Source organism: Stegostoma tigrinum, chromosome 18, assembly GCF_030684315.1.
Source record: "Stegostoma tigrinum isolate sSteTig4 chromosome 18, sSteTig4.hap1, whole genome shotgun sequence".
In the NCBI taxonomy this organism is placed as follows: domain Eukaryota; kingdom Metazoa; phylum Chordata; class Chondrichthyes; order Orectolobiformes; family Stegostomatidae; genus Stegostoma; species Stegostoma tigrinum.
Genome location: NC_081371.1, coordinates 20,016,544 through 20,030,717, shown reverse-complemented (window position 1 = coordinate 20,030,717; position 14,174 = coordinate 20,016,544). Strand labels below are relative to the sequence as shown.

General features: G+C 41.1%; 2 protein-coding genes across 2 annotated transcripts in view; both read left to right on the top strand.

Moving 5' to 3' along the window:
* LOC125460766 (RIB43A-like with coiled-coils protein 2) overlaps positions 1-2,593 on the top strand; it is a 55,842-nt gene extending 53,249 nt beyond the window's left edge. Inside the window, exon 7 of the mRNA XM_048548650.2 lies at positions 2,208-2,593. Coding sequence (XP_048404607.1) covers positions 2,208-2,289 — 82 coding nt within the window. The 3' untranslated portion in view covers positions 2,290-2,593. The remainder of the gene's footprint in view (positions 1-2,207) is intronic.
* Positions 2,594-3,027: 434 nt separating this feature from the next.
* fbln1 (fibulin 1) overlaps positions 3,028-14,174 on the top strand; it is a 182,305-nt gene continuing 171,158 nt past the window's right edge. The window contains exon 1 of the mRNA XM_048548646.2: positions 3,028-3,119. The gene's annotated coding sequence lies outside the window, so the exon portion shown is untranslated. The remainder of the gene's footprint in view (positions 3,120-14,174) is intronic.

Sequence of the window (14,174 nt, the reverse complement as noted above, 5' to 3'; positions counted from 1 at the left end):
CCACAGATGCATCTGACTGAGACAGTATTGGGAGAAGTGATCACTGCACATTTCTTATGGAGACAAAATCCCATCTTCACATTGAAAATATCCAGCACCATGTTGTGAGATAGTATTGCAGTGCTAAATGGGATAGGCTTCAAACAGATCTGCAACTTGAGAATGGGTATCTATGAAGCACTGTGACCCATCAGCAGCAGTAAAATTCTATTTCAGAACAATCTGCAACCTCGTTGTCCAACGTATTGTCAGTCTTCCATTAACATCAAGCCAGGGGGGCATGCCAGGAATGGCAACAGGGATACCTAAAATTAAGGTGTCAGTCAACCTGATGACATTGCAAAACTGTAGTACACACAGCACATTCACTAGTTGATAGAACTAAATGACTCCACAACCATTGGATCAGATCTAAGCAGTGATCAGTACTCCACATCTAGTCACGAATGGTGGTGAACAGTTAAGCAATTCAATTGAGGATGAGGCACTACAAATATCACTGTTCTCAACAATGGGGGAGCCCAGGACAGCAGTGCAATAGATAAGGCTGAGGCATTTGAAACAATCTTCAGCCAGAAGTGCCAAGTGGATGATCCAACTTGAACCCTTCCACAGGTACTGAGCATCACAGGTGCCAGTCTTCAGCCAATTTGATTTATTCCACATGATGTCAAAAAATGGCTGGAGGCAATGGATACTGCAAAGGCTATCGGCTCTGGTTACTATTGACCAGACATTGAACTGGGCTAGCCTACAATAGTGTGCCTACAAGATCAAGGCAGAGGCTAGAAATTCTGCAGCACACACCTCCCAACATCCCAAAGCCTGTCCACTATTTTCAAGGTTCCAGTTAGAAGTGTGATGGAATATTCCCTATTTGCCTAGAATAGTGCAGCTCCAGAATACTTAAAGCATCCATGAAAAAACAACTCCCTTGACTGGTATGATATTTGCAAAGATTCACTCCCTCCACACTGGTGTTCAGAAGCAAATTTAGAATTTAGAAGTTTTAGAATCCCTACAGTGTGGAAACTGGCTCTTTGGCCCAACAAGTCGACCCCAAACTTCAGAACATCCCAAGACCCATCCCCTTGTAACCCACCTAATCTACACATCCCTGAACACTACAGGCAATTTAGCATGGCCAATCCACCTAACCTGCACATCTTTGGACTGTAGGAGGAAACCAGAGCACTGAGAGGAAACTCACGCAGACAGGAGGAGAATGTGCAAACTCAGCAACGACAGTCGCCTGAGGCTGGAATCAAACCTGAGTCTCTGGTGCTGTGAGGCAGCAGTGCTAACCACTGAGCCACCATGCTGCCCCTAATTTGCAGACCATCTATAAGATGAACTGCTGAAATCCATCAAGGCTCCTTAGACACTACCATCTTAGAGGGTCAAGAGGAGTAAATGTGTGGGAGGCCCACTACCTTCAGGTTCCCCTCCAAGCTAGTCACCATTCTGATCCTATTCTTTCACTGTCAAAGGGAACTCCCTCCCTAATGACATTATGGGTCCATCTAAACCAAAGGGACTGCATCATTTGAAGTAGCCAGTTCTCTACCACGTCTTCACGAGTAACTGTGATAGGCAATAAATGCCGACCCAGTCATCGATGCCCACATCCCATGAATGGATAAAATAACACATATAAGGATTTGCCTTACCTAATTCTGCTATTGACATAGGTTGCCCTGAAGAAGTTTGATATGGTGTACACCTGGGTGTATTAGCACACTGACTTTTGCGAATAGATTTCCAACCTACTGGAGAAGTTTCTTGGAAAGAAAAGGGAAAAGTGGAAGTTAAATGATATTATAAACTACTATATAAGTGAGTAATCAAAGTTGAAAGTGACAACGAAAAGCCATTGACCCTCCTAAAAGTTGATAATTGATTGGTGCTACCATATCCGAAGAAGAGTCAAACTGAACTCAAAACATTAATTCTGTTTCTCTCTCCGCAGATGCCAGATTTGATGGGTTTCTCCAGCATTTTCTGTGTTTGTTTCAGATTTCCAGCACCTGCAGAATTTGCTTTTGTATAAATTAAAATGCACTTTTAACACTCTATAATCATCTGTTGCCAACCAAGCACACCCAGTCTTCACCTCAAACTATTAACCTTTTGAGCAAGAAGAGTGGTATGTATAGTAGGCAAATATCTCAATGATAAAAAGAAATGATTCGTGCATTTTTTTGCAGGGAGAAATTTCTGAAAAATGAGGTCTACGTGAATGTGCCAACTGGAAAATATTTTGATCAGTTTAACACATCCAGCCGTTGATATGGAATACATGATTATCTTCTGCCTCATTCCAATAGGCTTCAAGAAAATATTTCATATTTTGTTCTTATTATGAATGTCTTCCATTGAAAGAAGCATCATAAGGAAACTCACTTGATTTTCTATAATAATGTTTCAAATATTAAAGTTTGCAATCATTGAGTTTGAAATTACCTTGCAATCAGTCAGTAATTTGTCATTTTAAACAGAGACAACAAAACGGTTTTTAAAAAAAAGGCAATATTTTTCTTTTGCCTTTGTAACCATATAAAAATATTTGAAGTAAACTCCTAACATATGACATAAAATACATCTATCCATTTACTTTTTCAGAAATTAAACTTACCATGATGTAAGTGTCAGCTTACCTCTTAAAACAATGCTGAGTTGGTCTGCAAGTTGGCAGTTATTTTGCACAATGGTGCTAAATAGCTGCTGTTAACTAACTGCCTCATGATGAGATCTACAGTCATCAGGTTGGGCCAAAATGATTTAACTAGTTTAGGACATAGCTGATGTATATTGAAATATGAAACTATATCATGAGTACAGTGGAAAATACCATATAATCTTTTATATGTCTTACCACAGTATTACTGTAATTTAAAAAGTGAATTTCTTCTTAAAATGTGACCAGTCTTTCAGAATAACAATAAACCAAGGATTCTTGGAATAAATGCAAGTGTATTAAGACCTTTGGCATGTTGCCAGTCTGCATGTTTTCCATTGAGAGCTTGGCACTTAGTGAAATTTTTCTGTAGTGGTGCGCTGTGGAAAATGTTAGGAGTTTTTAAAAAAAGCCCCTAAAAGACCCACAGCTCAGGAATGTGGTAAGTATAAGCAACTTACCTGTGTTTCTGACTAATAAAATGTTCATCTGTAGAATACTCAATGGTTTATTATTATCTCAACAATTTTCTTCAATTGCATTTTTAAGATTGTACACTTTGATAACCATTCCAGTGGCAATGGCAATGCAATGTTTATCTAACAAACTGCAAAAAAACCCACTAATTCTTGTCAAACTGAACAAATGTTTTCTGACGCAGCCTTCATATTTCTTGCTAATACTAAAGGAAGGATGTTGTGAAACTTGAAATGGTTCAGAAAAGATTTACAAGGATGTTGCCAGGATTAATGGGTTTGAGCTACATGGAGAGGCAATAGCCAGGCCAATTTTCCCTGGAGTATTTTAGGCTGAGGGGTGACCTTTATAGAAGTTTAATAAAATCATGATGGACATATACAGGGTGAATAGCCAAGGTCTTTTCTCAAGAGTGGTGGAATCCAAAACAAAAGGCGTAGGTTTAAGGTGAGAAGAAGAAAAAAAGTTTAAAAGGGACCTGAGGGGCAACTTTTTCACACAGAGGGTGGTGCATGTATGGAATGAGCTGGCAGATTAAGTGGTAGAGGCCGGTACAATTACAACATTTAAAAGGCATCCAGATGGGTATATGATTAGGAAGGGTTTAGAGGGATATGGGCCAAATGCTGACAAATGGGACTAGATTTATTTAGGATATCTGGTCGGCATGGATGAGCTGGACCGAAGGGTCTGCTTCCATGCTGTACATCTCTATAACTCTATAATGCAAACCACCTTTTGTATATAGCAAAGAGTTATCCTCTTCTTCTAAACTTGCACCCCTGAGATTTGTGTTTTAAAGGGTTAGATTTTCTGAGGAGTGGATATCTCCACCGTTTTGTTTACAAAAGAGGACACTCTGCATTTCTGAGAGGATATTCTGATTAGGACTTCTCAGAAACGTGGAGCCATACTTCCATTCTGGTAGTTCTCTTGTAGATCAGAAATATTAGAGAAAGGCAAACCACATCATTTCACAGCTACCATATTCTGATATTTAAAGATCTAAGCAGCCAATTTTATAGTTCTGACTAATGGCAAGTACGTAAGAGTGATGTTCAGGTGCTGGGAGGATGACGTGGGGGTAGTTTGAGTCCAGCAGCAAGTGAAGGGAGACAGGGTGCAGAATTGGAAAACATAGAGCATGTCCAGTTGTTGGGGGAGGAAGGTCAGCTGCAGATGAAGTTGAGTTGGGTCTGGCGACAGGAAAGTGTGCAGCGTTCAGGTGTGGAACATGTGAAGGGAAGACCATGCCCACTGGTTGTGAGTTAGAGAGGTTGGATGCGGTGCAGAGGAAGAGAGTCTGGCAGTAGAGACAAGCGGTGGGGGGAGCAGTCAGGTGCAGGCTGAGGGAGCAGTCAGATCCACTGGTAGGAGGTCGGGCAAGATACAGCATCGGGTAAAAGAATGTCAAACAAGGTCTGATAGGTCTGGTGTGGTCTGTGGGGCAAGTATGGAGCCATGGGATAGTTACTTAGGAGTTAGACCATGTATTTAATATTTTAACTTTTCTAAATAAATATTTTACTTCATTTCGTTGGAACCCTCTGAATTCTTTGATTTAAATGGAGACCGTTGGAGGTTTTCGGGCACAGAGGAATTTCCCAGCAGATTCTCCAATTTCCCAGCCAAATCCTTTTGAAGCTTGCTATGATGGTGATTTCTCAGGATTCCTATGTGCCACTCTGTCTATGCTGGAAAATGACTCTGACCATTGGAAAATCTGGGCCAAAATAACTACCAGTGGTGATTTTGTCCAACTGGTGTTGCAAAGACACTTAATATTTAATATGCCCTGAAGGACTTAAGTTTTGAAGGATTATAAAAAATTAATTTATAATGACCTGGAGTAGTTTCTTTAAAGACAAGATCATTAGAAGTCACTGTGTTTAGAGTTTTTTTAAAATAAGATTTCTTGGAAATTATGTGATTGGTAATAACTAGTTATTCTGTCATTGAGCCTTCTGGGAATGTTTGATTAATGATACAATGGACAGTGCTCTGCTGTGGAGTTTTCACCTGAGGGGTGGAAAGCCTGCCAGGAAGGGCTGCCCAGTTGATCTCTCCCATTTTTCAAAGTGAAACCTTGTTGAAGGTAGGGTCAATTAAGTCAATAAAGTATTTGATTTTTCTGTGAACAGGAAGAATTTGCAGTGCTATGGGGAAAAGATAGGAGAGTGGCTCCAGATTAATTGTGCCTTAGAGGGCCAACATGGTAAGCTGAATGGCCTCCTTGTGCGTGAAACCATTCTATGATTCAATGGGTGGGATTTTTTTGGTACCTGAGTAGGTGAGAAAAATGGTGGGTGAGTGAAATTAAACTTACCTGCAATAGCATCTCATTTAAAATTGGACTCACTAGAATTAAGAGAGTCTTTAAGGTTTTGGAGTAGATCTGTAGCTTGGGTTGTGGGTGTTGAGGTTGGTTGGCTTGCTGAGCTGGTTTGTTGTTTTGCAGACATTTTGGTACCATGCTTGGTAACATCCTCCGTGCAGCTTCTGAAGAAGAGTAGTATGAAGAGTGTGTTGAGGTATGTAGAATCTTTCTGCTGCGGTTCTTGTAGGCATCTTCTGACCCAGTTCTTTGGATATCCATTGTTCTTGAACACTTGGAAGAGGTATTCTTCTTCCTCTTGATGCAGTTCTGTGTTGCTGCAGTGTGTTGTTGCCCTTTTTAAATGTTCGCACGCAGCGTCGTTTGTGCGTGCTGGGATGGTTACTATTGAAGTTCAGTACCTGGTTCATGTGCGCGGCTTTACGGTGTACTTTCGTTTGTAGTTCCCCATTTGTCTTGCGCTCTATCATGACATACTCATCACACTACCCGACATGAGGAACACGTTGGAACTCACCACAAGACTCCTACGACAGCTGGGCATCAGAGTGGCACAGAAGCTCACATCAACCGTTTGACAACTGCTCACCCGAACTAAGGACCCACTCCCCACCATGGACAGGACCAATGTCATCCACAAAATCCCCTGCAGAGACTGCAAGAAACACTACATCGGACAAACAGGAAGGAAACTAACAACAAGAGTCCATGAATACCAACTGGCTACAAAAAGACACGACCAATGCTTACTCATCTCAATCCACATGGACAAGGAGAACCACAACTTTGACTGGGACAACACCAAGATCCTGGGAAAGGCTAGGCAGCAGCAAGCACAAGAATTTCTGGAAGCAAGGCACTCCACGATGCATGCTATTAATAAACACATCGAACTTGACCCCATATACATTCCAAAACTGAAGGAAACCCGAAAGTGAGGCAATCCATTCCAACGGACCCCAGAGTTTAAAAACCAGGTGGGAAAACACACCGATGCTTCATCGGAGGCTGCATGAGGCTGTTACCAAGCATGGTAATGAAATATCTGCAAAACAACAAACCAGCTCTTCTCAACCATGTCAGCACCTAGGCAAATTAAAAAGACTATAGCAATAATTACAGTATTGCAAATTGGAGGAAGGTATAGGGCAGATGTCAGAGGTAGGTTCTTCACACAGAGTGGTGGGAGTTTAAAATGTGCTGCCAGCATTGGTAGTGGAGGCAGATACTTCAGAGACTTTTAAGCAACTCTTGGATAGGCACATGGAGGATCGTAAAATGTAGGGTATGCAGGGTAGATTGATCTTTGTCGGATAATAGTTTGGCACAACATCGTGGGCTGAAGGGCCTGTACTGTGCTACAGTGTTTTATGTTCTGTGTTCTATGTCTAACCTCTGCCCCCAAAACACATCCTGACTCAAACACCTTGGTGGCTGTGATGTTTTTGGCAGGAGCTTGGGTCCAGGAGCATCCTGGCCTGTGCAGTTTCCTACACCCTCCTCTGGAAGCACTGAAATTGTGGCACAGTGGAATTAGAGAGGCAGAGCACCCTACTGCAGTGTAATCAGATGAAGTTCCCAAGTTGCCTGGCTGGTGCTCCTTATTCCTACAGGTGCTTCCTTGCACTTCTTTGTCCCATTGAAGATAACGTGCAATTGAAGCCCTACATCCCCTCTTGCCTTGCCATTACAGCTGTGCACCAAAGGCTGCCGCAGTAGAATGCAGGGCCAAGTGTATATCTAGAGTCTGGTTTTCCAAGGCAGCTGATGAAAGCAATGAGTCTTGCAACACCCACAATTTTCAGCAAAGCTTGCTTACACGCGGAGACTTGCCCCTTCTTCCCATCCAAGAGAATTTCTATGTGAGACTTACAGGCTATTGTTTTATCTCTGGGTATCTGAAAATCAACTGACAGCACTCTCACTTTGTGATTCCATTGTAATACACCCCTCTATGCCTTGACAATAGGAATTAGAATAAGTAGTATGAATTGCAGGGTTACAACTGTATTCCTCAAGCAGATGGCCTCAAGGCCCTCCGCTTCTTCCTGTCCCACAGGCCCGACCAGTCCCCCTCCACCGACACTCTCATCTGCCCAGCCGAACTCATCCTCACCCTCAACAACTTCTCTTTTGATTCCTCCCACTTCCTACAGACAAAGGGGGTGGCCATGGGTACCCACATGGGCCCCAGCTATGCCTGCCTCTTTGTAGGTTATGTGGAACAGTCCCTCTTCCGCACCTACACAGGCCCCAAACCCCACCTCTTCCTCTGTTACATTGATAACTGTATCGGCACCACCTCTTGCTCCCCAGAGGAGCTCGAACAGTTCATCCACTTCAGCAACACCTTCCACCCCAACCTTCAGTTCACCTGGGCCATCTCCAGCCCATCCCTCACCTTCCTAGACGTCTCAGTCTCCATCTCAGGCAACCAACTTGTAACTGATGTCGATTTCAAGCCCACCGACTCCCACAGCTACCTAGAATACACCTCCTCCCACCCACCCTCCTGCAAAAATTCCATCCCCTATTCCCAATTCCTCCGCCTCCACCGCATCTGGTCCCATGATGAGGCATTCCACTCCCGCACATCCCAGATGTCCAAGTTCTTCAAGGACCTCAACTTTCCCCCCACAGTGGTCAAGAACGCCCTTGACCGTGTCTCCCGCATTTCCCGCGACACATCCCTCACACCTCTGACACTTTATTATCTTGAATTGCAGGGTTGGTTTGGATTGATCAGACTAAAAATTTGATAAGGTCTTGTCCATTCTACAGCAAAATGCCAAATTGTCACGTTGTTTGCTTGCTCTCTATTCCTACTCTCACAACTTTCTCTGTAAAAAAAAAATCAATTTCCCTGTTGTCATGCTTGTTTTGTGACCATAGGGAACAGTATTATGTATTAAAATCCCCGTGTCACCATTAAATTCCAGTGGGCTTACGAGTAATTTGATTTAAGTGGCTCATTAATTAGCTTGTGCTACATCCCACTACCATTTGGTGAGATTCCCACATTAGGCACATCCCTCTCTCTACAATGCTGGGGACAATTTTCCCGGTGTTAAAAATAGACATGGATACTGCCAGCCATTCCTCCAGCCCTACATTGTCCAACATTATGCCCACTCCAGCAGGCTGCATTAAATTCTGCCTGTTATGTGGTCATACCCTTCATGGAGAAGGTATCTTTGGCACATGACCTTGTGAGACTTGTGCCTTAAAAGTCAAAACTCGTCTTTTCTTTTTCATCATGTGTTCCGTTCCATGCAAAGGAAGTATTCAAATTGAACAGGTTCAAAATGGATAATTTCTTAGTTCACTCTTATTAGCATAACGATTCACTGATTCAGGATTTATGTCCTGTGTAAACAACTCAACATATCTAAAGAATACAACACAAATCATTTCTATTTGGTACCGGATTAAGTTTTGACTGTGATTAAGTTTGAGTATGATTTTGCACAAACCTGAATGTGAAGCAACCAAGTCAGGAAACTCAAAAAAAATTGACACAAACATTCAGATCATGCTGAGAAGATAATATCATTTGGAACATTGATAGGTTCCCAGAAGTTTAGATCAGTTTCACAACGTTAAATCTTGTTTTGAATCTTTGTGTAAGCAGGAAGTTGCCTATGTTGAGCAATCACTAATAAATGTGAAGCATTCCATGCTTTACAAAGTTAACATGAAACAGATGGATTCAATCCCCAGCACAAAGACTTCAGTTTATCATCTAATCTGATGCTTCATTTGAGTACTAAGGAAGTGCTGTGCCAGAAATATCAGTTTTTTCAGAACAGGTATTAAACCAGGTCCCTTTCTGCACTGTATAATGGACATAAGAAATTCAATAGAATTCATTTAAGGAGTTACTCCAGTGTCTGATCCAAAATACAGCTTTCAAGCAACACTATTTAAAGAAATTAATGATTTTCTTTCTAATTAATTTATGGGATGTGGACAACATGTATTTATTGCCGATCATTAATTGGTTTTGCAACATTGCTGTGCTGGATTTAATGGAATTGCATTAGGATTAGCACCAAAGAATTAGACTAGCTTATATTTATGCTTTACTCTGGCATCCTTCCACCTGTAGGTTTGATGGGCTCATGATCACTGTTAGCTAATATAGGCAGTCGACAATTTATAGCAATTTTCTGATAGTTTGTGAGCTGTCCCCCTCCAGTCCAGAAGAAAGAAACAATCTGACCCTTTTGGTTTTTAAGAGTAACCCTTGTAGACTAAGACTTCATTGTAGCAGTTGGAAACTCAAGCTTTTAGCTCAGCAGCCAGCAGAAGCTTTCTCAGGTATAATTACAGGTATTTGGGAAGCTACATAAGTAGGAATGGTTTAGAGGGTTATGGGCCAAACACTGGCAAATAGGTCATTTCAGTTCATTTTAGTATAAATGGTCGGCATGGATGATTCAGGCCAAATGATCTATTTCTGTTCTGCATGAATCTTATATCTCTACAGCTCTATAACTCGACTGAGAAGCACCAGTTTAGATGTGGCACATTAGTTAATTAGGTGAAGAAAGGAAATATGTGACCCGTGATAGATAAGACTGCTTTTCCAATCCCACTGTCATTGGTAGAATGGAGGAGTAGAAACAGTGCACTCCCACATTCCAGTGGTCTACATGCTTTTCTAGACTTTGGTGATCTCAACACGAGCAATCTTTGTTTTTCTCTTTGGTCAAAGTAGGAGATGATGAGGCTCATCTCCCTGGATTGTCTTGTGCCTTCCACCCCCTCCCTGTTAATATTCCTTATTTTGGGATCTGACCATCAATGCTATGTTAATTCCCTATCTAACATCTCTTGGACAATTGCCATGGGACAGGTACTCAATGACTGGTTAACTGTTGTCTCCTTGCCCACCTACATTTGAATTTTAGTTTTCGTTCCTTCTAAGAACAAATCCTTTGTTTGTAAATAATACTCTGATAATAGGGAACATTTGGCACCAGGTAAACTGTTGACACTGTTTGTGACCTCTATGTTTCTGATATAGAGATTTGGTTACGTTTGCAGAAGGCTAATTATTAATATGACACAGTTAGGTGAGGTGTCATATTGAAATACCAGCAATGGAACATGAACACATGATTAAGAGGACCCCTAATTCTCAACACACCTTCCCTCATATAGACCTTTTATAACCAGTTGTTCCTATCTCCTCAAATTTCTACCTAGCTTCCACTTAGATGTATCAACATTATGTGCTTCATGCATCCTCTGTGGGAATGAATTCCACAGTCATGTAGAAGGCAGTGATAATGGTAATGCCACTGGACTGGTAATCCAGACACCCAGGCTAATGTTCTGTGGACATAGGTTTGAACCGCACCATAGCTGATGGTGAAATTTAAATTCAATAAAAATATGTAACTAAAAGCCAGCCTAATTGTAACCATTACCAATTGTCATGAAAACTCAACTGGTTCAATAATTTCTTTTAGGCAAGAACATTTGCCATCCTTACCTGGTCTGGCCTACATGTGACTGTAGGTCTGTAGCAATGTGGTTGACTCTCCTCTCGGAAATGGCCCCAGCAGGCTATTCAATTCAAAGAGCAATTAGGAATGAGCAATAAATGATGGCTAAGCAAGTGATGCCAATGTTGCATGGAAAAATAAGTTTTCAGTATTCTTTGTAAAAATATGTTGATGATCTAGTTGTGCTCTGCCCTGCGAAGTGGTAGCATTCTTTCTGTTTTTGCTTGATCAAAACCTTTCATTATTTTAAAGGCCTTTTATAAGCAATCTCAGATTTTTTTTAAGTTTAAAGAAATGCAGCTTGTCAATCTTTTCCTGAATTGTATACACACAGATTTCTGATATCATCCTTACAAATTTCCCATAATCCTTGATTCCTAAACTGATTAAAAATCTGTCTATCTCAGCCTTGAATATATTTAACAACACACCCTTGACAGCCCTCTGCAGTAATGAATTACACAGATTCACTACTCTCTGAGAGAAGAAATTCCTCCCCATCTGTCTTAAATGTGTGTCTCCATATTCTGAGATTAATGTCTCTGGTCCTAGACATTCCTTAAAGGGCCATTTGTTCAATACATCTCCCTTTTTATTTTAAATATACATATTTCATTGCTTGTCTCATGTTTTACTGTCATGTTTATTGCTCTATCTCTGGATGTACCAAAGAAAATTAATTATTTACTATTTCAATCGTCTACCATCCCTTTGTTATTTTCCTGCCTGTCTCTATTTCTATCCCAGTCTTCCTTTTTACATTTTTCACTTGATCAGAACCTTTCATTATTTTAAACATCTTTTTTAAGCCATGCCTTAGTCTTTTTTTTTAAGTTAAAATAAATGCAATGTGTCAATCTTTTCCTAAAATGTATGCACACAGATTTCTGGTATCATCCTTACAAATTGTCTCGCATCCTCTCCTGTGTATCTGTATCATTTTCATATTTTGGTGGTTGGAATGACATGCAGCACTCAAAATGTGATCTAACTAGTGTTATGAAATGGAAGTTGACCCCACTCTGATAACTAAAACCAAAACACCCAGAAAAGCTCTCCTTGCTTAATAATCTGTTAAAGGAAGTGTGAAAAGTGATATAATGTGCGTGTTATCTCCCAATGTTATAATAGGGAAGTTAAATGAAGTAAATTCCTTTCACTCATTCTATAACTAACAAGTAACAACTTATTTATCTAACTCTGTGAAAAAATTAACAGAACCATTAACAAGCCAAACAATTGAAGGTTCAAGGGGAGGTGATGGCCTAGTGGTATTATCACTGAACGCCCAATCCAGAGACCTAGACGATGTTCTGGGGACCTGGGTTCGAATCCTGCCATGGCCGATGGTGGAATTTGAATTCAATAAATATCTGGAATTAAGAATCTAAAGCCAGCCAGAAATCCATTGTCAATTGTTGGTTCACTAATGTCCTTTAGGTAAGGAAACTGCCATCCTTACCTGGTCTGACCTACACGTGACTCCAGATCCATAGCAACATGGTTGACTGTGAAGTGCCCTCTGGGCAATTAGGGATGGGCAATAAATGCTGCATAGTCAGTGATGACAACATCCCAACAATGAATAAAAAAGAAAATTCCCCCCTTAACTATGAACTATCCCAGAGTTTTAAAAAAAATCTAATGGTATGCTGTTCTAGTAAATACCAGTACCACTTATATAAAACAAAATATTTTTTAAAAATGAGTTAAAGCTTAATCAGTTGAAGTTACAGCCATGATATGTATTCCGGACTGCTCCTTTCACTCTCCGCTGATCCTCAGTCTGGAATGCATTTCTCTGTTGAATTCTTGTGTCTGGAATGGTTCTCTCCATCAAATTCTTGTGTCAGGAAAATTATGTAAAAGTGCCGCTATATCTTTATTTATATAATGGATACTCGGAGAGCTCAGAGAACTCTGTGAGAGCCTGTGATTTTATTTTTTCAAAACAGCTGATGGGTTGTTATCTCTATTAGATGGTAGTTGCTCTCTCAATGATTTTCAAATGCCCCCTTCTTTTATATCCTTGATGACCTATTAAATTCTTACAATAGGATTGGCCCTAGGTTGTCAAAACTATCAGATTTAAATTTAGAGATAATGGGAACTGCAGAGGCTGGAGATTCCAAGATAATGAAATGTGAGGCTGGATGAACACAGCAGGCCAAGCAGCATCTCAGGAGCACAAAAGCTGACGTTTCGGGCCTAGACCCTTCATCAGAGAGGGGGATGGGGGGAGGGAACTGGAATAAATAGGGAGAGAGGGGGAGGCGGACCGAAGATGGAGGGTGAAGAAGATAGGTGGAGAGGGTGTAGGTGGGGAGGTAGGGAGGGGATAGGTCAGTCCAGGGAAGACGGACAGGTCAAGGAGGTGGGATGAGGTTAGTAGGTAGCTGGGGGTGCGGCTTGGGGTGGGAGGAAGGGATGGGTGAGAGGAAGAACCGGTTAGGGAGGCAGAGACAGGTTGGACTGGTTTTGGGATGCGATTTAAATTTAAATGGTTTTTTGTTTCTAAGTGCCTGGTTTTAATTAATTGGCTTGTTTTCAATCTGGTTACCTTAATAACAAAACAAATGACTGCCTGGGTTGTTAATCGTACGACCTTTTGAAAAAATATTTCAATTTCAGGAGCTTTCTTTACACCTGCACATTTTTTAAATATCCAAGCCTAGAAAAAGCACATCGTCTTTTAAAGGGACCATGCACCGTCCCCCCTCCCCCAAATCATTTCACAAACAACTACTCTACCAATTTTGCAACACCAGCATTCAGTATAGTAATATAAAGCAAAGAACTGTGGATGTAACAGACATAAAAGAAATTGTTTCAGAAACTCAGCAGGTCTGGCAGTATGTGTGGAAAGAAAGCCGAGATAAAGTTTTCTTAACCCATCTAGTCTGCTCTGCCATACAATGAGATCATGGTAGATCTGATAATCATCAACTCCACCTTCCTGCTGTTTTCCCATCTTGATTCCTGTACTGATTAAAAATCTCTCTCAGCCTTGAATATATTTGACAACACACCCTTGACAGCCCTCTGCAGTAATGAATCACACAGATTCACTACCCTCTGAGAGAAGAAATTCCTCCCCATCTCTGTATTAAATGTGTGACTCCACCTTCTGAGATTTCTGTGTCTAGCCCGAGACATTCCTTAAAGGGCCATT